This window comes from Mobula birostris, chromosome 7, assembly GCF_030028105.1.
Source record: "Mobula birostris isolate sMobBir1 chromosome 7, sMobBir1.hap1, whole genome shotgun sequence".
Classification (NCBI taxonomy): Eukaryota; Metazoa; Chordata; class Chondrichthyes; order Myliobatiformes; family Myliobatidae; genus Mobula; species Mobula birostris.
Window position 1 is genome coordinate 113,391,063 of NC_092376.1, and position 23,999 is coordinate 113,415,061.

A 23,999-nucleotide genomic window follows, 5' to 3' on the forward strand; every position below is an offset into this window, starting at 1 on the left:
ATCATAATTCATCCTCCCCAATTAGGTACCTACCTATACTATCTACTCCTATTCCCATCCAAGTCAATGGTAAAGGGCAGGGAGTTATGGTCACTATCTCTGAATGATTACCCACCAAGAGATCTTTCACCTGACCAGGTTCCTTGCCTTCTATCAGATTCAGTCATCCACCTGTCTGCATATTGGGCCAGGAATCCTTCCTGAACACACCTAACAAATTCTGCCCCATTTCAAACTTTTGCACTAAAGAGATTCTAATGAAGATTAGGGGAGTTGAAGTCACCCATGACAACAACCCTGTTAGTTTTTAATCTTTCTAAAATTTGCCTCCTAATCTGATCCTCAGTGTCTCTGTTGCTACTGGGGAAGGGGTAAGTCTATAGAATACTCCGAAGACAGTAAGTGCTCCTTTCCTGTTTCTGACTTAGATATCTCCACGATGTCCTCCCTTTCTTCAGCTATGATACTTCCCCTGATTGGCAATGCCATTCCCCCACTTCTTTTACTTCCCTTTCTGTCCCTTTTGAAATATCTAACAGGAACATCCAGCACCCATTCCTGCCCTTGTGACAGTCAGATCTCTGTAATGGCCACAACATCATAGTTCCATGTACTGACCCATGCTGTAATTTCATCAGCCTTGTTCTGAAACTTCTTGTGTTAATATAGTACACTTCCACCCATCTAACTGACTGTTCTAATGCCCTATTCACTGCCTCTATACGTCGCATCTATCTTTACACCAACTGCCCCACCCACTCTGGTTCCCATCCCACTGTCAATCTAGTTTAAACCCACTCCAACAGCTCTAGCAAATCTTGGTCCTCTTCAAGTTCAGGTGTAATCTGTCTGTTCTGTACAGGTCATATTTGCCCCAGAAGACATCCTGATAATTCACAAATCTGAAATCCTGCCACTGCATCAATTCTTCAACCATTCATTCGTCAGCCAAATAATCCTATTCTTAGCCGCACCGGTGTGCAGTACAGGCAGCAATTCAGAGATTACTACCCTTGAGGTCCTGCTTTTCAGCTCCCTACCTAGCTCTCTCTATTCACTCTTCAGGACCTTATCACTTTTCCTACCTTGTCATTGATACCAATACGTACGCTGACTCCTAGCAGCTCACCCTCCCCCTTCAGACTGCTATGGACATGATCCAAAACATCCCTGACCCTGACACCTGAGAGACAACATACAATCTGGGGTTCTCTTTCACATCTACAGACTCCTCAGTTTGTTCCCCACACTATTGAATCCCCTATCAACACTGCTCTTCTCTTCTTCCCCGCTTCCCTTCTCAGCCACAAAGCCAGACTCGAAGCCAGAGTGATATTTACCTCCTTGAGTGTCAGAGCTACAATCATCCAAGAAAACCCTGGTAATTATCACACGCCCAAATTGTGCCATGTAGATGTCAAACCTGCGCAGAAAGGCACCTCTCAGTCTCCACCCAACTAACAAGAATCGCCTGCCACTCGTTTCCAATTCAACACCCGCAGCCTATTAAAACCCAGCTCTCATCCACAGTCCTTGTTCGCCCACTGAACCAACCAGCCTCAACCAGTTGCTCCCAGCCTTCAGTTATATTGTTGGATGTTGTGTTCAGTATCTGTCCTCTCTTGTTTTGTGCCCCTCATGGCTTGTTATTTTGCAGTCTGTTATTAAAGTTACTGGCTAGTGCCAAATCATCTCCCTGCTCCTCGACTTTGTGACAGGATGAGTGAGTCAGAGATTGACCCAGCAGAGTCTGCTCACCCAAAGGAAGTCATCCACAAACATGAGTTCGCGATCTGGAGGCGGCAGGAAAACATTGACCATTTGCTCGCTAATCTCAAACAACTCACCATCTCATTACAGCAACCTCACGCCAGACAGTCTCCTCCCTCAGTGCCCAAATGTTTTGACAGATTCCCAAGCTGATGCCACAACCTCCTGTCCCAGTGTATCTTATATTTCGAACTACAGCCACCTCTATTCTATGGACTGAGCCAAGGTTGCCTTTGTCATTTCTCTGATGACTGGGTGAACTCTGATCCAGGCCGCCACTAACTACGACAATAAAACCACAATTTGCAATAAATATGAGCAATTCACTGCTGAGATGCACCGGGTTTTCAACCATCTGGGAAATGGAAGGAAGGTAGTGGATTGGATACTTCACATGCGTCACGCTTGGTGCTGGATTACACGGTGAAATTCAGAACCCTCATGCCATGTGCTGGACTTCAGGATCCTCACACTCGGTGCTGGATTACACGCTGGAATTAGAACCCTCGTGCTCGGTGCAGGATTATACAATGCAATTCAGGACTCTCTCACTCGGAGCTGGTGAAATTCAGGACCCTCACAGCAGAGTGCAGCTGGAATGCAGAAGTGCAGCTGATCCATTACCATCACAGCCTCTTGGAGCACTTGAAAGACGAGCTGTCAACCTGGGAGATGCCCACCGACCTCGAAAGCCTCAACACTCTGACCCTCCGTATTGAAGAGTCTTGTGTTATGACCCACCAGATCATCAACCAGAACCCCAGTTCTGTTCCCTGAACCATCTCAGGCTGCAGGACCGTCATGAGAAATGCCTCCAGAATTCATGCAGTTAGGGAGAGCTCCCTTGCCATCCCCCCGCAACCCCCATCAGTATGAGTGTTGGTAGAGGAACAACCTGTGTGATTACTGTCATCCACACATCAAATCATCAAATGCCCACTGCTTCAAAACCAGCACCTCCAGGTAGAGATGAGGGCCTTCTATCCGATAAGCTCCCCCCTCACCCACGGCCTTTTTGTTTCAGTATCGTAGCCCGACTCACTCTCTCTGTCCTCCACAACCTGATGGCTCTACGTGCACATGAGACTCTGGTGGATTCCAATGCAGCAGGCAACTCTCTGGACTGGTCTCTGCGTGTGCCACTTGGGCTCCCTATAGAGTCTCTCTCAGCCCTTCTGCATCATGGCCATTGAAGGACGTCCCTTGGGGTCCAGGATGGTCAGAGCTCACACACGCCCTATGCACGTGAGTATCCAAGAGCACCACGAGTCCATACAACTCCTCACTGAACACTCCTCTAGTTTGGATCACGCCTGGACATCAGTTCACTGCTGAGTTGGGGACCCACCTGATGCAACCAAAGTTTAGTTCACCCCGTGAATCCATGGAGACGGAGGAAACCCTTGTCCTCACCAAAATCCCACAGGAATACCACGACTTAGCCATTGCCTTCAGTAAAAGGAAAACCAGTTCCCTGCCACCTCACAGACCACATGACCATGCGATCGATCTCCTGGGAACTACCCCTCCCAGAGGTCATCTGTTCTCCCTCTCCACTCCTGAGACCCATGCCATGAATGACCACATTACTGAAGGACTGAAGCATAGCTTCATTCGAACATCCCAGTCCTCATCAGCTGCGAGGTTCTTCTTAGACAAAAGGAAAGATGGGAGTCTCTGTCCCTGCATCAGCTGCCATGCATTCAACAAAATCACCATTAAGAACTGCTCCCCTCTCCCAAAATCATGTCTGACGAATTTCATAGAATTTTTTGAGGATGTAGCTAGTAGAGTAGATAGGGGAGAACCAGTGGATGTGGTATATTTGGATTTTCAAAAGGCTTTTGACAAGGTCCCACACAGGAGATTAGTGTGCAAACTTAAAGCACACGGTATTGGGGGTATGGTATTGATGTGGATAGAGAATTGGTTAGCAGACAGGAAGCAAAGAGTGGGAATAAACGGGACCTTTTCAGAATGGCAGGCAGTGACTAGTGGGGTACCGCAAGGCTCAGTGCTGGGACCCCAGTTGTTTACAATGTATATTAATGACTTGGGTGAGGGAATTAAATGCAGCATCTCCAAGTTTGCGGATGACACGAAGCTGGGCGGCAGTGTTAGCTGTGAGGAGGATGCTAAGAGGATGCAGGGTGACTTGGTTAGGATAGGTGAGTGGGCAAATTCATGGCAGATGCAATTTAATATGGATAAATGTGAGGTTATCCACTTTGGTGGCAAGAACAGGAAAACAGATTATTATCTGAATGGTGGCCAATTAGGAAAAGGGGAGGTGCAACGAGACCTGGGTGTCATTGTACACCAGTCATTGAAAATGGGCATGTAGGTACAGCAGGCGGTGAAAAAGGCGAATGGTATTCTGGCATTCATAGCAAGAGGATTCGAGTACAGGAGCAGGGAGGTACTACTGCAGTTGTACAAGGCCTTGGTGAGACCACACCTGAAGTATTGTGTGCAGTTTTGGTCCCCTAATCTGAGGAAAGTCATTCTTGCCATAGAGGGAGTACAAAGAAGGTTCACCAGATTGATTCCTGGGATGGCAGGACTTTCATATGATGAAAGACTGGATCGACTAGGCTTGTACTCTCTGGAATTTAGAAGATTGAGGGGGGGATCTTATTGAAAAGTATAAAATTCTAAAGGGATTGGACAGGCTAGATGTAAGAAGATTGTTCCCGATGTTGGGGAAGTCCAGAACGAGGGGTCACAGTTTGAGGATAAAGGGGAAGCCTTTTAGGACTGAGATGAGAAAAAAACTTCTTCACACAGAGAGTGGTGAATCTGTGGAATTCTCTGCCACAGGAAACAGTTGAGGCCAGTTCACTGGCTATGGTTAAGAGGGAGTTAGATATGGCCCTTGTGGCTAAAGGGATCAGGGGGTATGTTTTCTGTGGAATTCTCTGCCACAGGAAACAGTTGAGGCCAGTTCACTGGCTATATTTAAGAGGGAGTTAGATATGGCCCTTGTGGCTAAAGGGACCAGGGGGTATGGAGAGAAGGCAGGTACAGGGTTCTGAGTTGGATGATCAGCCATGATCGTACTAAATGGCGGTGCAGGCTCGAAGGACCGAATGGCCTACTCCTGCACCTATTTTCTATGTTTCTATTAATGGGTAGCGCATTCAAAATGCTCCATGGGGCTGGGGGGATGAGCGAAAGACAGTGTCCAACACATCCACTGGCCACTGATGCCTATTGGGCTTTTCAATAGTCCAGCCTTTTCCAAACTTCCATTAACGAACTCCTCCAAGAAATGCTACACAAGTATGTGTCTCATCTTCTCCAGGGATCCTCAAGACAATAATTGCCATATCCGTACAGTCTGTCAGCATCTCCTCAAGAACCAAATATACTGCAAGATATAGAAACGCCAGTTCCACAGCCCAATCATTTCCTTCCTGGGGACATACTTTCACCCCAAGGCTTAACCATGGACCCAAAGAAAATGTATGCCATCATTGAATAGTCCCGACCACACTCCTTCAAACAGCCACAGCACTTCCTGGGCTTCTCCAACTTCTACTGCTGTTTCATCAATAACTACAGCCAAATCGCCACTCCCCTCACCTCCCTCTCCAAATCACATACCTCACTGATAACCTGGTCAGTTGTTGTGGACCTGTCTTTTGAGAAGCTTAAGAGAGGCTTCAGCACTGCTCCCATTCTCTGCCACCCAAACCCCTTCGGACATTTTCTGTTAGAGGTAGACGCATCTGACATGAACACCATGGCCATCCTCTCCCAGCGAGGACTGGACAGGAAGACGCACTCTGTACTTTCTTGTGTAAGTTCCACTCTACACAGCACCATTATGGATTAGGGGTACTTGCTATTAATTATGACCTTGGAGGAACGGAGATAATAACCGATAGGAAGCACGGAGCCCTTCCCGATCTGGATTAACCAACAGAACCTCATCCATACAACAGGCTCACAAACTCAACCCATGTCAGGTGCACTGGACCTTGTTCTTCAACTTCACTACCTCCTACCAACCCAGCTCCAAAAGCAGTAAGGTGGACACCCTATCATGACAGTTTGACCTGCTGCAATGGAATTTAACCCTAAAGCTCTCATTCCATCCTCGAAGATCCTTGCCCTGATTGGGCTTTTGAGAACCAGATCCGCAAACCCCTACGGCATGAGCCCGCTCTGGCTGACACACCTGACAACTTCACGCACGTGTCAGCAGCTGTGCACTCTGAGACGTTCCAATGGGCCCATCCCACATGCCTCTCCAGCCATCCGGGCTCCGGATTTTCTGAGACCCCAGTTCTGGTGGGCCCTCATGGTTGCAGATGTATGTCAGTTCGTACTGCCCGCCCTCAATATGTTCAGCCCAATTCCCACAACTTGCAGCTCTCTGGGCTCCTGGGACCCTACCAGTCCCTCAATGCCAGTGGTCCCACACATTGCCATGGATTTCATCACGGTAGATTGGGTCTCCAAGGCAGCCCACCTCCACAAACCTGAGTCAGCCTGGAACCCCAGCATGTAGTTCACCTCTGTGGTTTTCCTCAGGACATTGTGTCAGACTCGGGCCCACAATTTGTCTCCCATTTCTGGCAAGCCTTCTGCTCCCTCCTCTACACCTCAGTAAGTTTGGCTATTATCTGTGGACCAACAATCAGCTAGAAAGAGCCAGACAGCAAGTGGAGAAGATTCTGTGACACTTTGGCTTTCTGCCACGAGCATATCACCCTTCGAAATGCTTCCTGGCTACTAGCTCCCATGGAGGAGCCAACGGTAGAAGTCCAGCCCACCAAGGCCCTGGTTCGCTGCTGCAGGAGGGCATGGAGGGCAATCCTTGCTGCCAACTGTGCCTACTGCTATCATGCCAAACGCCAGCAGTGTCCAGCCAGATGACTCCAGCCTGGGGTGCATGTCTGACTGTCCACCCGAGATCTGCCCCTGCACACAGCTCTCTCACTAGTCCATTGGTCCCTTCAGTATTACCCATCGCAACAATCCAGCCATCAATCAAGTTGAACAGCTTGAAGAAGAGGGCCTAGTGAGCCTGACGTTGGTTGAGTTGGTGGGTCTGTGGTTCTGGTGGTCAGGAGGGAATCAGAGTTTCCCATCAGCCAGTGTCTCCGTTCCTCCAGCTGCCATCATCCCTCAGGGTCATAGCTGCCACAAGTCCCTTGTCCTTCACTCGACCCACCTGAACCTGCACCTCCCGAACCTACGATGGTGGACGGTGGTCCAGTGTAAATGGTTCGACAGTTGATGGATTCACGTCATCGTGGACGGTGTGTTCAGTACCTGGACAACTAGGAAGGGTACAGCCCAGAGGAGAGGTCTTGGGTGCCATCTACTTTCACCTCGGATCAGCAAGAAGTTCCACTGGACCCATCCAGATCATCCTGGGCCATCAGAAGCCAGATGTAGGAGGGACGTCCTGTCAGGCTTGTACCGCAGGCACTTCCAAGTCTCTACCCAGCTAACAGTAATCACCTGCCACTCGTTTCCAACTCGTCACCTGCAGCCTATTTAAACCCAGCTCTCATACACAGTCCTTGTTCACCCATTGAACCAGCCAATTCCTAGCCTTCAATTACGTTGCTGCCTATGGTGTTTACTATCTGTTTTATCTTGTCTGGTGGCCCCTTGTGGCTTGTTATTTTGTTGTCTATTATTAAAGTTACTATTCATCACTGAATCACCTCTGTTGCTCTGCTTTTCATCTCCTCTACATTTCTGGACAGTAAGTGGTGGAAAGGTTTTGGGATATCAGCAGCTTCCCATAGGACACTCAGCTTCTGATCTGTTCTTGTTACCACAGTAAGCATGTAACGGCCCATTTAAGTTAGCCCCACAGGATGTTATGATAATGTACTCTTATGCCGACACCATTAGTTATCAAGGTTATATGGTCAGAATCTTTTTAGAAGTCGTCATTTATGGCACTTTTGTGGCATGAATGTTATTCCTATGGTGAGGTTATATGGTAAATATAAAGCCCACCATCCACACAAATTAGAGATTCACAGGACCTCTTCTATAATATTTCATTTATCAATATCAACTACATGTGAATAGTCAACCAACCCAATCATCTCATTTGTTTTACAGAGCTTAACCTTTTCTATACTGTGCTTGCATTCATTTTAGAATACCGTTTATCATTTATTCCAATATTGGGCTTTTAACATGCAAAAGATTCCCAGCAATATGAAGCTGATTTTAACTTTCATTCTACTTGTAACAACCATGGTGTTTGGAATGAATTACTTCACTGAATTGACTTTTTTCAACCCACTTCAGAAAATTTAGAACACGGTTCTCTTTAATTTTTTTCTCACAAATTGTTTAACAACTCTGCCAATAAAACAGGATCTGAAACAATTCTGAAGGCTCCACGTGCACCTCCACAAGGGAAGGCATTGTCTAAAGAAGGTGGATAAACCACTGAATGTTGAGCCTAGTGACACTGAAGGTGAAAACATGGCAAGAACCCTGTTGCGTTTTTAGGAGGCAGGGGAAAGGGAGGTCGATGTGCAGGGAATTGCACAGAATGACCAAGGACTTCAGAATTCTCAGTACACCATCAGTACTCATCAACAGGCTTCAAAACCTACACACCTCATGAATGCGTGCTCAGCCTACTGCTCGACTCTCTCTACGGTCATTACTGCGTGCTTATGCACAGCACAAACACCAACTATAAACTCACTGATGACACATTTATTATTCGCAGAATCTCAGGTGATGATGAGGGGGCGTACAGGAGGGAGATAGATCAGCTGGTTGAGTGGTATTGCAATAACAATCTTGCACTCAATGTCAATAAGACCAAGGAATTGATTGTGGACTTCAGGAAGGGGAAGTTGGGTGTACACGCATCAGTCCTCATGGAGGGATCACTAGTGGAAAGGGTGAGCAGCTTTAGTTCCTGGGCATCAGTATCTCAGACGATCTATCCTGGGCCAAACATTGATGTAATCATGAAGAAGACATGCTTCATCGGGAGTTTGAGGAGATTTGGTATACCAGCAAAGACTCTAGCAAAATTCTACACATGTACGGTGGAAAGCTTGCTGACTGGGTGCTTCACCACCTGATATGGAGGCTGCAATGCACAAGATCAAGAAAAAGATGCGGAGGATTATAGGCTCAGCTGGCTTCATCCTGGGCACTGGCCTCTCCACTATCAATGACATCTTCAAAATGCGGTGCCTCAAGAAGGTGGCATCCATCATTATTCATGACATGCCCTCTTCTCATTGCTACCATCGTGGAAGACATACAGGAGTCTGAAGACTCAACATTTTGGGAATAGCTTCTTCCCCTCCGCCACTAGATTTCTGAACAGTCCATGAACCCATGAACACTACTTTTTTATATTTCTTGTTGTAAGTTGTGATAACTTTTGTGCATTGCATTGTACTGCTGCCACAGAACATTTGTCAGTGATAATAAATCTGACTTTGCAAATTCAGTAAAGAGGGATTTTCCTTATAATAAAATATAAGTCCTGATTTTTATTACATTGAGTAGAAAAATTACAAACATGATAAAAAAGATGAAACTTACACATATTTTCCAATTGAAGGCAAGAGGAGAAAAGGAAGAGTTAAAGCATTGGCAGTGGGGTAGAATCCATCAAATCAATGTAATCAACGTAACACTCAAAAGCATTAAGTGCTTCAATTGTATCAACAGAAATATAAAAGAATTATAAAAAAGCCTTCAAAATGTATTCGTGCACATTCTATATCTCACTCACAGAAATATTCATAATGTATTCACTATCAGTTTCTTTTTATATAAAATGACTTTTCATGAGGCCTAATATTGCTAGGCCTCACCTCACTGTTGGAGATTGTTGCATACTGTGAACATGGGTAGAATCATCAGTGTTTGAAGTATTTAGTGTCAGTTCAGAAGAAAACCATAAGACATACAAATAGGAGTATTCAGCCCATTGAGTCTGCTCCGCCATTCAATCATGACTAATTTAGTTTTTGCTCTCAACTCCATTCTCCTGCCTACTTCATGCAATGAATTCCACAGATTCTCCACCCTCTGATTAAAGAAATCCTCCTCATCTCAGTTCTAAATGGGCGCACTTTTAGTCTGCTCTAGGTGTTTAATTGGAATAATTGTTTATCAGGTTTCATAACCTCTGCCCTATTTTAGGATTCTCTCTATCACATTCACCTTAAAATCTGGAGGTTATCAGCAAGACCGCCTTGGCTGTCATACGGCAAATCCTAAAGACTCAGCAGTGCTCACAGAATGATGAACTTTATGTGCTGCATAGAGTCATAGAGCAGTACAGCACAGAAACAGGCCCTTCGGCCTATCTAGTCTGAACCATCAATCTGTCTAGACCCATCGACCTGTATCCAGCCTCATTCTTTGCCAATATCATAAAAGAATCCTAAATATATATGCATTGCTAACCAACAAGGAGAAACATCACAAAGGACGTAATAGCAATGCCTAAGGAGGAGCTTTTTCTATTACAAACTGCATTGGACCAAGGCCTAAGACTTTTCTTCTCATGGCTTTGGTCTGTCACATACTGAGGGTATGCAATCATGAAGTGACATCGAGAATTGGGTGCGGTGCTCTGAAGCTGACTGATTTCTTGGCATGATTCAGCTTGGGTATGGATGGGCAGAATGGCCGTTGCAGAGCTGGGAGAGTAGGTATCAGGATGTGAAGGAGTCCATGCTTAATGTGTGGAAAATATTTCCTGCTTAGAAAGATGAGAGATTGGAGTCACAGAGCCATTGAAAAGTACAGCACAAAACCAGGCCCTTTGGCCAATCTAGTCCATGCCGAACCATTTATACTGCACTTGGACCATATCCCTCCATACCCCTACCATCCATGTACCTATCTAAACTTCTCTTAAACATTGAAATCGAGCTCCCATGCACTGCTTGTGCTGGTAGCTCATTCCACACTCTCACGATCCTCTGAGTGAAGAAGTTTCCCTCAAGTTCCCCTTAAATTTTTCACCTTTCACCCTCAACCCTTGACCTCTGGTTGTAGTCCCACCCAAACTCAATGGGAAAAGCCTGCTTGCATTTACCCTATCTATACCCTTCATAATTTTGTATACCTCTATCAAACCTTCCTTCAATCTTCTACGTTGCAAAGAATAATGTTCTAACCTATTCAATCTTTATTTATAGCTCAGGTCCTCCAAACCCGAAAACATCCTCGTAAATTTTCTCTGGACTCTTTCAACCTTACTTACATAAAGGTCTAGTTCAGGGAAACTTCAGACTTTGCACACAAATCAAAGAAAGCTTACAAACCAGGAAGCTGCAGATGCTGGTGTGTAAAACAAAAACAGAAGATGCTGGAACAATTCAGTCAGTCAAAAAGCATCTGTGGAAAGAAGATCTAGTCAATGGGTATCAGGGTCTCTTTCGTAGAAATGAGGTTTTCAACTGGCTAAGTCCTTCCTACATTTTCTGTTTTAGTTAGAGACAGTTACAATTCTGTTCAGCAAGCAAGTGGGACATTGGTCTACCCTGCAGGAGGATAAGAGTACAAAAGTAGAAACCTTTGCATCAGTTATATAGGGTCCTGGTGAAACCATATGTAGAATATTGTGCTCAGGCTTGGCTTTCCATTTAAGGAAGGAGATACTTGTGATAAATGAACACTTGTAAATCTTTGGAATTCTCTACTCAAGAGGGCTGGGGAGGCCCAGTTGCTGAGTATATTCAAACACATTGATATTCTTTTTTAATATTGAGGAACTCAAAGGCTATATAGTGCAGGATAGTGGTGCCACTAATAGAAGATTAGCCATGACTTACTGAATGGAGTAACAGGCACGGGGCATGGGAAGCTGCTTCTGTTTCTGATAATGGGACATGAATGTGTAGTATGTAGAAATTCAGTGAACCTCCTTTGTAATAGATTCAGTTGGACTGAGAGAATTTAACTTTATCTCTCTTTTACCCTTAGTAAGGCTGTGTGCCAGGGAAATCAAAGCTGTGCATCTGGGAGGTAAAGGTATGCTTAGGTACAAACTGCAGGAAATGTTTTTAAGTGAAGTAATCTTATCATTTGACTATAAATCATCTGTCTAAATATACCAGATGATTCTGGTGAAGTACTCCTGACCAGTACCTCACGACACTCCATTTAAGTTATGCCCAGAGTTTGGAATAAATCAGAAACTTTTAACGAGTGTTCACACAGTTGCAAGTCTTAGGCCCTTATCTGGGGAAGTTTTTTGCCGATTTACTGTAGCAGAGTTTATTAACAACACAGAAATAAGATTACACTTAGCGTGTGTTGTGCATGTGCACTTTCCCTGCTTATTCCAGACCAAACTGGAAAGTTCTTTTCTCTTGAACATCAAAACCTCGTTACGCATTGTCTGCTATGTTAATTCTCTCCCCAACAGTTTTGGCACAGTCTAACTGAAAACCTCGCACTCTCACAGATAACAGAGCATGCACTGTTCTCCTGTAATATATCAACTGCTTCCAAATGTCTTTATCCAAAAACTTCTGGCACAGGATGGTGTTTTGAGCTCCTTACCTACCTGCACCAGTGACACGACAAGGAGAAACCCCGTGAATAACAAAGAGGATAGAATTTAGAATTATCCTGCCTCACTCAAGAGTTGTGCTAATGCCCAACCAGTTATAAAGGAGCTTGTCAGCATTCTGTACACATACAGTGCAGCAGAAGCTGAGAAGTTTTAGCCCAAGTGCAGCCATGTAACTCATCTTTGTTTACTCAGGCAAGCCACCTCTTTTTCAGACTATGTAGTAACCCTGTGATGCGAAGGCACTGCACAAACAGGAACCCTGCATTACTGTGTCAAACCATTTTGTTCTTTAGGACACAATAAATGCAAACCCACTTGAAGTTTACAATGTTGCCTAGCTACAAATCCAATTGTCAAGTACAGTAAATTTACAGAGAAAATCCTTAACACACATGTGGCCATTTTGACCTTAATGTAAAGTGGATGTTGGCAAATTAGCAACCAATTTTAAACCCCTTGCAATATTATTTACATTCAAAATAACAGGCTGGTGTTGTGCAAAGAATGTTGTGCATTCACTTTAAGATGTTTTATCCTGTTGCATGGTCAAAATTACCCATATTTAATACAGATGTAACAAGTGATGCTTCCATGATTATATACAACTATAGGCGTATTTAAAATTTTGTCTATTAATGATACTAGAAGATGCCAGATTTAATTTATCAAACAATTAATTCCTGAGCTGATCATTGAAACATGTTAGCTAATGTTAGATGTTCTCAAAACAGAATGATATAGTACACAAAATCAATGCCATGGTAGACTAAAACCATCTATCACAAACTCCTACTGTACTGCAACCATGCTTATCCAAGACAAAGAGGCAATGTCTGTAACTACAGACAAAAGCAGCAATGACTTTTAATAATTTAATTACCCTTTTCTAAAGGCTGGAAATTGTGCTGAGTTTTGCGCCCACTTTTCAAAAGCCAGTTCCATTCTAGAACAATAATGTGACACCAACTATGATCCAACTTGCAGCGAGGAGCTATGTAATGCTGCAGAATGCTCCTTCATATTCGAGTTAGAAACATGGAATAATGGGTAAATGACAGTAGATGAACCCCCAATCTGATTGAAATAGTGAATGGATGCTTTGACGTATCACTAATCTATCAATTCTGAGCTCGTCTTATGAAGGAACAGAACAGAACTCTGGTTCTTCCAAGTTGCTTGTGTTTACTCATGTGGTTAGCTTAATGACAAGAGGAATAATGTGCCCTGAGTGACTGTTTTTACTAAATGTACCAGAATCACTTATTGTTTCCAGAAGGTTGCCTGTGGATGTTCTCATGTGGGAGTCCGTGCTGCGCGGGTGGATAGAGTCCTCATCGCGGAGCAGCGTCAGGTCCTGCATGCTGAAACTCCGCAGCTTGTCCGACAGCACTCCTTGACCCTGGGCAACATAGGAGATGGACGATGTTAGCGGCAAGCGAAACCTAACAGCAGCAAGATAACCAGCTTGTAAACTAGTGACTGAGGGCACCAGCGGAACAGTCCACGCTACAGTAACAAGCACCAGACTCGATTCCACAGAGTTCTTACTTCAACAATATTGTGTGCAATTAAAGTAGAAAGCAGAAACAGATGTATTACGGAGGGAAGAGTGCTTAATTCAAGATTTATGAAGGAGATTAATGAAAAGAACTATCAGTTTCTGAATTACTTACAGACGGAAGAAGTGCACATGCTTTGGTGTGTATATACTGTATACATATACATATGGGAATGCTTGGGATCCTAACATTCCCAGCTCAAAATCACCTGGCCCTGGTGCTAGGAACTGCTCCCACAATGTATGGAGTCACTTTTAAGGACTCCTCATTTCATGTTCTCGATAATTATTGCTTATTTATTTACTATTAGTATTTCTTATTTTTTCTTTTGTATTTGTACAATCTGTTGTCTTGTGCACGCTGGTTGTCCGCCCTATTGCATGTGGTCTTTCATTGATTCTACAATGGTTACTGGATTTATTGAGTATTCCCTCAAGAAAATGAATCTCAAGGTTATATATAGTGGCATGTATGTACTTTAATAATAAATTCACTATGAACTTTGAGCTTAGAAATATACAGATGGTGTCAACAAAGGCATCCTCCCCAACGTTCCTCACATCCTCCCTGAAAATAAGGTTACACCAGAGCAAGATTGCCTTATCGAAGGGGAGCGCTGTTTATTCTGTTTCACAGAGCCGAGGCTCACTCACAACTCGCCTGACCCAGCCCTCCAGCCCAAGGGTTTTACAATCCACCTCATGAACCTGACAGCAGTGTCAGGTAAGGGAAAATTTGGAGGTGTCTGTTTTACGGTAAAGTTATCAGAGTGGACATACAAGTGGTACAAGAGGGAGGCTGAGCAGCCAGAGGTCGTGGTGAACATTGGCAATTGATAGGAAGGGGAAGTGGTCCTGCACAGTGAGCATACGCGTTAGGTAAAAAGCTGAAGAACAGGACCTACAAGATAGTAATGTCTGGATTACTCCCAGTGCCACGTGCTCATCGGATCAGGAATAAGATGATGGTGAGGAAATGGTGCAGGAGGCAGGGTTTCAGTTTTCTGGATCATTGGGATCTCTTTTGAGGAAGGTACGGCCTGTTCAAAAAGGATGGGTTACATCTGAATTCGAGGGGGACCAATATCCTTACTAGAATTGTTGGAGAGGGTTTAAACAAAGGGAGGATCAGGCAACCGTAGATGATAAGAGAAGTCAAAGAAAGCATAAAAGCAAACAAGAGAGCATAAAATATAGCAAAAATTAGTTGGAGATTAGAGGATTGGGAAGCTTTTAAATACCAACAAAAGGCAACTAAAAAAACATAAGGAGAGGAAAGAGGATTCCAAAAGTTTATTAAAATATATAAAGAGCAAAAGAGAGGCGAGTGTGAATATTGGACCACTGGAAAATGATGCTGGAGAGGTAGTACTGGGAGACAAAGAAATGTCGGACAAACTTGCATCAGTCTTCACTGTGGAACACATGAGCAGTATGCAAGAATTTCGAGAGTATCATAGAAAACATAGAAAACATAGAAAATAGGTGCAGGAGTAGGCCATTCAGCCCTTCGAGCCTGCACCGCCATTTATTATGATCATGGCTGATCATCCAACTCAGAACCCTGCACCAGCCTTCCCTCCATACCCCCTGATCCCCGTAGCCACAAGGGCCATATCTAACTCCCTCTTAAATATAGCCAATGAACCGGCCTCAACTGTTTCCTGTGGCAGACAGTTCCACAGATTCACCACTCTGTGTGTGAAGAAGTTTTTTCTCATCTCGGTCCTAAAAGGCTTCCCCTCTATCCTCAAACTGTGACCCCTCGTTCTGGACTTCCCCAACATCGGGAACAATCTTCCTGCATCTAGCCTGTCCAACCCCTTTAGGATTTTATACGTTTCAATCAGATCCCCCCTCAATCTTCTAAATTCCAACGAGTACAAGCCCAGTTCATCCAGTCTTTCTTCATATGAAAGTCCTGCCATCCCAGGAATCAATCTGGTGAACCTTCTTTGTACTCCTCTATGGCAAGAATGTCTTTCCTCAGATTAGGGGACCAAAACTGCACACAATACTCCAGGTGTGGTCTCACCAAGGCCTTGTACAACTGCAGTAGTACCTCCCTGCTCCTGTACTTGAATCCTCTCGCTATAAATGCCAGCATACCATTTGCCTTTTTCACCACCTGCTGTACCTGCATGCCCACTTTCAATGACTGGTGTATAATGACACCCAGGTCTCGTCGCACCTCCTCTTTTCCTAATCGGCCACCATTCAGATAATAATCTGTTTTCCTATTTTTGCCACCAAAGTGGATAACCTCACATTTATCCACATTAAATTGCATCTGCCATGAATTTGCCCACTCACCCAACCTATCCAAGTCACCCTGCATCCTCTTAGCATCCTCCTCACAGCTAACACTGCCGCCCAGCTTCGTGTCATCCGCAAACTTGGAGATGCTGCATTTAATTCCCTCATCCAAGTCATTAATATACATTGTAAACAACTGGGGTCCCAGCACTGAGCCTTGCGGTACCCCACTAGTCACTGCCTGCCATTCTGAAAAGGTCCCGTTTATTCCCACTCTTTGCTTCCTGTCTGCTAACCAATTCTCTATCCACATCAATACCTTACCCCCAATACCGTGTGCTTTAAGTTTGCACACTAATCTCCTGTGTGGGACCTTGTCAAAAGCCTTTTGAAAATCCAAATATACCACATCCACTGGTTCTCCCCTATCCACTCTACTAGTTACATCCTCAAAAAATTCACAGAAGTGAATGTAGTTGCTACTACAAAGGAGAACGTGCTTGGAAAGCTGAAACATCTGAAGGTAGATAGGTCACCTGGACCAGATGGGCTACACCTCAGGGTTCTGAAAGAGGCAGTGAAGAGATTGTGCAGGCACTAATAATGATCTGTCAAGAATCACTAGATTCTGGAATGGGTCCGGTGGACTGGAAAATTGCAAAAGTCACTCCACTCTTTAAGAAGTGAGAGAGACAGAAGAAAGGAAGTTATAGTCCAGTTAGCCTGACTATATTGGTTGGGAAGATGTTGGACCCAATTATTAAGGATGAGGTTTTGGAGTACTTGGAGGTGCATGATAAAGTAGCCAAGTCAGCATGGATTCCTTCAGGGGAAATATTGCCTAACAAATCTATTGGAATTCATGAGGAAATAATAGGCAGGATTGACAAACGAGAGTCAGTAGATGTTGTTTACTTGAATTTTCAGAAGGGCTTTGACAAGATGCTGCACATGAGGCTGCTTAACGAGATAAGAGCCCAATGTATTACAGGAAAGATATTAGCATGGATTGGTGGAAGGCAAAGAGTCAGAATAAAGAGGGCATTTTCTGGATGGTTGCTGGTGACAAGTGGTGTTCCACAGGGTTTGGAATTGGGACCACTACTTCTCACGTTGTTGGTCAATGAGTTGATTACAGAATTGATAGATTTCTGGCCAACTCTGCAGACGGTACAAAGGTAAGTGGAAGGGCAGGTGGTGTTGGGGAAGCAGGGAGTCTGCAGAAAGACTTGGACTGATTGGGAGAATGGGCAAAGAGGAGGATGATGGAGTATAGTGTAGGGAAGCGTATGGTCAGAGACTTTGGTAAAAGGAATAAAGGCACAGTCTGTTTTCTAAACGGCGAGAAAATTCAACATACAAAGGTGCAAAGGAATTATGGAATCCTTGTGCAGGATTCCCTAAAGGTTAACTTGCAGGTTGAGTTGGTAGTAAGGAAGTCAAATGCAATGTTAGCATTCATTTAGAGAAGAAAATAATATTAAAGCAATGATGTAATACTGAGGCTTCATAAGCATTGGTCAGACCACACTTAAGAGTATTGTAAGCTGTTCTGGATCCCTTATCGAAGAAAAGATGTGCTGACACTGTAGAGGTTTCGGAGGAGATTTGCAAGAATGATTGTGGGAATGGAAGAGTTAACATGTGAGGAGCATTTGATGACTCTGGGCCTGTACTTGCTGGGGTTTAGCAGAATGAGGGGGATCTCATTGAGATCTATCGAATATTGAAAGGCTTCGACAGAGTGGATGTGGAGAGGATGTTTACACCACCATTAAGGACACCTACTGGTCCATCCCTCACCTGCACTTCGGTCAATCCAACCACCTGGCCATGCTTCTTCTACCTCCACAGACAGAGCTGCAGAGTGTAGCAATGATGAAGAAGACTATGAAGAGCAGGACAGTGGAAGCCAAGAAGCAAATTCAGGATTGCTTCAAGTCAGTGAACTGGAACACATTCAAAGATTCATCAAAGAACCTAAATGGATATGCTACTCTCAGGGTGGATGAGTAACACCTCATATTCTGTCTAGGTAGCTCCAACACGACAGCATGAACATCGATTTCTCCTTCCAGTACTCTTCTTTCCTTTCTTTTTTACTTTTCCCCGAACCCTTCCTTTTTCTTATATTCTCCACTCTAGCCTCTTATCTCTTCTCCTCACCTACCTATCACCTCCCCCTGATGCCCTTCCTTCTTCCCTTTCTCCCATGGTCCACTCTCATTTCCTATCAGATTCCTTCTTCTCCAGCCCTTTACCTTTCCCACCCACATATCTGCACCCGTCACCTTTTAGCTTGTCCTCCTTCCTCTCCGCCCACCTTTTTATTCTGCTGCCTATTTGACATGCCAAGAGTTTGGCCTGAGAGTCTCGATCGTGTTCGGAAGCTTAAGATCTCAGGGCTCCGGGGATGGGCGGATCGAGGGTTGGTGTCATGGCCGGAGACTCGTGTGGCGTCAGGGAGGCTGGAAAATCTTTCGCTATGGGCCCAAAGATGTGAGGTCTTTGCAATCTTCGGACACAGAGCTCGAAAAAAGCAACGACACGGACTTTTAACATCGTAAACCAGCAGGTTGTTGTTATGTCTCCCTGCTCGCTGTGAAAATGGGGCCACCTCCCTCTCCCTTACCAGGGAGAGAGAGAACCTGTGGGTTGTCGAATCTCAGATGAAATGCGAGGCCTTTGGGGTAACTTGGATGCACATTTATTTTGCTGGTGGGGGGAGGGGGTGATCGTTGTTTGCCGCCGCTTACGCGTGGGAGGGGGGAGCTGGGGGGGACTTTGGGGTTCTCATGGTTAACTGTCGTTCATTCTTTGGGGCACTCCTCCGTTTTCGTAGATGTTTGCGAAGAAAAAGCATTTCAGGATGTATATTCTATACATTTCTCTGACATTAAATTTGACCTTTGAACCTTTGAACCTTTGAACTCCCTTCCTTTCCAGTCCCGATTAACAGTCTCGGCCGAAAATGTTGCCTGTTTATTCATTTTCATAGATGCTGCCTGACCTGCTCAGTTCCTCCAGCATTTTGTGTGCGTTGATCTGTGTGTGCCACAGTCATCACCAACTTCTTAAGAAAATGTACAGATGAGGGTGTCCCCACAAAACTTTTCTGAGTCTTCCACAACCAGAAGCCCTGGATAAACCAGGAGATCCATCATCTGATGAGGGCTAGATCTGTTGGCCAGAGTCTTACAAGTACAGCTATGGCTTCTAAAAGGCCATTGTGAACAGAAACGGCAATTTCAGACTAAACTGGAATCATGGATGGACACTGTGCAGCTGTGGTAGAGTTTGCACAACATCACTTCCCACAAGACAAAAGTGGGTAGCTTGCGACAGTGACCCATCACTCCCAGATTAGCTTTACGCCCTTTATGAACTTTGATATGAGAACTATGACATGCCAACACATCTCCATGTGACCCCATAATTTCAGTCTCTCAGGCTGACATCTGGGCATCCCTCAAGAGTGAATCCATGAAACATATCTGGTCCAGAAAGCATACCTGGCCAAGAACTAAAGATCTGTGCAGACCAAATAGGTGGAGTATTACATACTCAATATTTAACATCTTTTGCTTCTGTCTGAGGTTCCCAGCTGCTTTAAAAAGGCATCTATTGCACTTGTGCCCAAGATGAGTGTGGTGACCTGCTCCAATGACTACTATCCAGTGGCATTTACATCAACCATAATAAATTGTTTTGGGATGGCATGAAACCACTCCAGCTTCAGTGATGATCTGGATCCACACCAATTTGTCTACGGCCAAAACAGGTCAGCAGCAGATGCAATTTCTCCACCTCTTCACTCTGCTTTGGACCATCTGGACAACAGGAACTCAGATATCAGGTTGCCTTTCAATACCCCATCTTTCCATCCAAATTCATCATCAAGTTCTGGACCTCTGTACCCCCTTCTGCAACTAGATACTCAACTTCCAAATCAAGAAAGTCAATCAGTGGGGATTGGTAACAGCTCCTCTCTGACCATCAACACTGCTGCACACTTGGGCACCTTCTCTACTCTCTAAACACGTATGTCTCTGGCTAATTCACTGACAACACTACAGCTGCTGGATGAATCATAGGTGGATGGTCACCATTCCAATAGCATAGGTCACTTGTTTGAATGATGCCACAAAAACAACCTCTCGCTCAGTGACAGCAAAACTAACGAGCTGATTGTTGACTTCAACAGAGAAAGAGAGTGAACATATATGAGCTATATTGAGGTATTGATGAAGGAGAGAGTAAGCAGCTTCATGTGCCTGAGCATTAACATATCAGATACCCTGTCCTGGTCCCAGCACATACAGGAGATGCGATCAAAAGGAAAGTGCACTAATATTTTTATTTTCATAGGAGGCTTGGCATGTTAGCGAACAATCTACTCAAATTATACAGATGAACTGTAAAGTATGCTGAATAGTTGTATCATGATCTGGTACAGTCACCTGGATGCACAGGAAAGGAAGAAGCTGCAGAACTCAACCCAATTCATCACAGGCACATCCCTCCCCACCTTTGGTGGTATCTGCAGAAGGAGCACGCTCAGGAAGACCATAAGACATGGAGCAGAATTAGGCCATTCGGTCTGTTGAGTTTGCTCCACCAATTCGTCATGGCTGATTTATTATCCTTCTCAACCCCATTTTCCTGTCTTCACCCCATAACCTTTGATGCCCTGATTAATCAAGAATTTTATCAACCTCCATCTTAAATAAACCCAATGAACTGGCCTGTACATCTGTCTGTGGCAATGAATTCCACAGATTCATCACTCTCTGGCTAAATAAATGTTTCCTCGTTTCTGTTTTAAATGGACTTCCCTCGATTCTGAGGCTGTGCCCTCTGGTCCTAGACTCACACACTATAGGAATTATCCTCTTCACATGCACTTTATCTAGGCCTTTCATATTTGATAGCTTTCAATGAAATCCTCCCTCATTCTTCTAAATTCCAGCAGATACAAGCCTAGAGCCATCAAACACTCCTCATATGTTTACCCTTTCATTACTGGGACTATTCTCGTGAACCTCCTCTGGAGCTTCTCCAATGCCAACACATCTTTTCTTAGATTCGGGGCCCAAAACTGCTCACAATATTTCACATGCGGTCTGACTATGTCTTATAAAACCTCATCATTACATCCTTGATTTTGTATTCTAGTCCTCTCAAAATGAATACTACCTACCTGCCTGGCCTCTCGACACAAGGTTTATCTTTGGACGTTAAGCTCCCAACTATGATCTCCTTTCAGCCATGACTCAGATATGCCCACAACATCAGACCTGCCAATCTCTAACTGCACTGCAAGATCGTCTACCTTATCCTGTATGCTGAACACCTCCAGTCCTGCACTCGTCACCCTTTTCGATCTTGTCCCTCTGTAATTTGCCCTTCCTCTCAGTCTCACTACACAGTGGGGTTGTCTCAGAAGTGCTCAGAATCAGCATGTGGCTGTAGCTATCATAGCTGAAATGTATTCTTGTTGACCCAACACAAGGAAGTACAAGATAATCTTAATGTCAGGAAGTTCTCACTGACATAAACTGTTCAACAGCCTGCTTAGCCACCATGCTGACGCTATAACCAAGAGCACTCACCAATGCCTCTACTTCCTTAGGTGAAAGAAAACTGGCATGTTGCCTTTGACCCTAACTGGTTTTTATCAAAGCACCATAGAAAGTATCCTGTCTGGATGCATCACAGCTTGGTGGGGCAACTGCTCCACCCTGGGCCACAAGAAAATGCGCTGTATTAAGGGACAGCGAAAAATGTGTCTTGCCTATGATGTTTTCAATACGACAGTGCACTGACGTACTACAAGGCAAAACAACAAAAGAGTGCAGACTGAAAGGTTACAGTGCAGATAAAATGCAGCACAGCTGAACAGTAAAGTGTGGGGTCACAACGAGGTAGATTTTAAGTGCATGTTGTCGTACTAGGGAAACATTTAACAGTGTTATAACAGCAGAATAAAAGCCGTCTTTGAGCCTGGTGGTGTGTGCTTTCAGGCTTTTGTATCTTCTACCTGAAGGAAGGGGGAAGAAAAGGGTAGGTGGGATCTTTGATTATGTTGGTTGATTTACTGAGGTGGTGAGAAGTACAGGCAGAGTCCTTTGAAGGGAGGCTGGTTTCCATGATGTGTGAGCAGTGCCCACAACTCTCGGCATACCACGGGCTCATCGCTTGTTCAGCAGCCTCATCTGTGACACTTTGCCAAAGCCCTTCTGAAAATCCAAGTACACAATATCCACCCATTCTCCTTTGTCTATTCTCCTGTTATTTCTTCAAAAAATTCCAGCAGATCTGTCAGGCAAGATTTTTCCTAAGGAAACCATACAGACTTTGGCCTATTTTATCATGTGCCTCCAAATACCCCAAAACCACATCCTTAACATCAACTCCAACATCTTCCCAACCACTGAGGTCAGACTAATTGGCCTGTAGTTTCCTCTCTTCTGCCTGTCTCCCTTCTTGAAGAGTGGAGTGACATTTACAATTTTCCAGTCCTCTGGAACCATGGCAGAATCTATTGTTTCTTGAAAGATCATTACTAATGCCTCCACAATCTCTTCAGCCACCTTTTTCAGAACCCTGGGAAGTACACCATCCAGTCCAGGTGATTTATCTACCTTTAAACCTTGCAGTTTCCCAAGCACCTTCTCCCAATTAATGGCAACTTCACTCACTTCCACCTTCTAACACTCTCAAACTTCTGGCATACTGCTAGCGTCTTCCACAATGAAGATCGATGCAAAATAGTTATTCAGTTCATCCGCCATTTCCCTAGCCCCTGATTACAACCTGTCCAGAGTCATTTTCCAGCGGTCCGATATCTACTCTCACCTCTCTTTTACTCCTTATACCTGTATATCTGAAGAAACTTTCAGTACCCTCTTTGATATGTTTGACTAACTACCTTTGTATTTCATCGTCTCCATCTTTATGATATTTTTAGTTGTTTTTTTAAAAGCTTTCCAATCCTCTAACTTCCCACAAATTTTTGCTCTATTGTATGCCCTCTCTGTGGCTTTGATTTCTCTTGCTAACAGTTAAACAGCATAAAGTGGTAAGTGCATTTTACGATCACCTTAGCGGCAGCCGTTACTGCAGCATTGGCAGCAAGATTGAGTCCACGCTTGCCAAACCGCATCATGGTCTGATAACTGCGATCTTTGGCTTGGCTTATGTACTCGTCAATTTCCTATAGATGATCAGAAGAGAGAGCAGAATTAGAACAAAGAGGCAACAATCTGAAGTGTGCAGCACTTCTAGAAATGTTGGCTTTAATTGTTCAAGCATCCCTGTGTTGGCCAAAGGAGCATCAAGCTCTTAAAACTATGAGTCCTTCCCACGTTATGATAGTCCAGAGAATTGTTCAGAACCCAAGCAGTTTGTAAGTCGGAAGTGTGGCTTCTTGCTCATATATTTAAATAAATAAATCCTTCAAGATTCTACAGTTGTATTAAGAATAAAAGATCATCTGTGCGTGGAACCAAAGGAAATGGGAGAGACTTCTGATGAACCTTTCTCTTCAGATATTACTGGGGAGTAAATGACGAAACCAAAGAAATTGAGGTAGGTTGTCTTGCATCACTTAAGAATTAGCAGTGAGGGGGTATTGGAGGCATTAAGGTGCTTTGAGGTGATTAAACCTCCAGGGCCAACTCCAGTGCATCTCTCACCTCGTGGGAAGATAAAGAGGAAATCGTGGAGGCTCTTGCAGAGATTTTTCCTTCAATTCTGGCCACAGGTGAGGTTCCAGAGTTCTGGAGAGTAGCTAATGTGATACCGTTGTTTGAAACAGAATAGCAAAAGGAAAACACAGGGCAGTGAGTCTGACACTGGTGGTGG

At 44.4% G+C, this 23,999-nt stretch overlaps 1 protein-coding gene across 1 annotated transcript in view; it reads right to left on the minus strand.

Annotated features, from left to right (window-relative positions):
- The window catches only part of LOC140200379 (receptor expression-enhancing protein 2-like), a 108,965-nt gene that overhangs the window by 13,695 nt on the left and 71,271 nt on the right, over window positions 1-23,999 (minus strand). Inside the window, exons 5-6 of the mRNA XM_072263633.1 lie at window positions 23,236-23,349; window positions 13,571-13,718 (exon numbers count right to left, since the gene is read on the minus strand). Coding sequence (XP_072119734.1) covers window positions 13,571-13,718; window positions 23,236-23,349 — 262 coding nt within the window. The remainder of the gene's footprint in view (window positions 1-13,570; window positions 13,719-23,235; window positions 23,350-23,999) is intronic.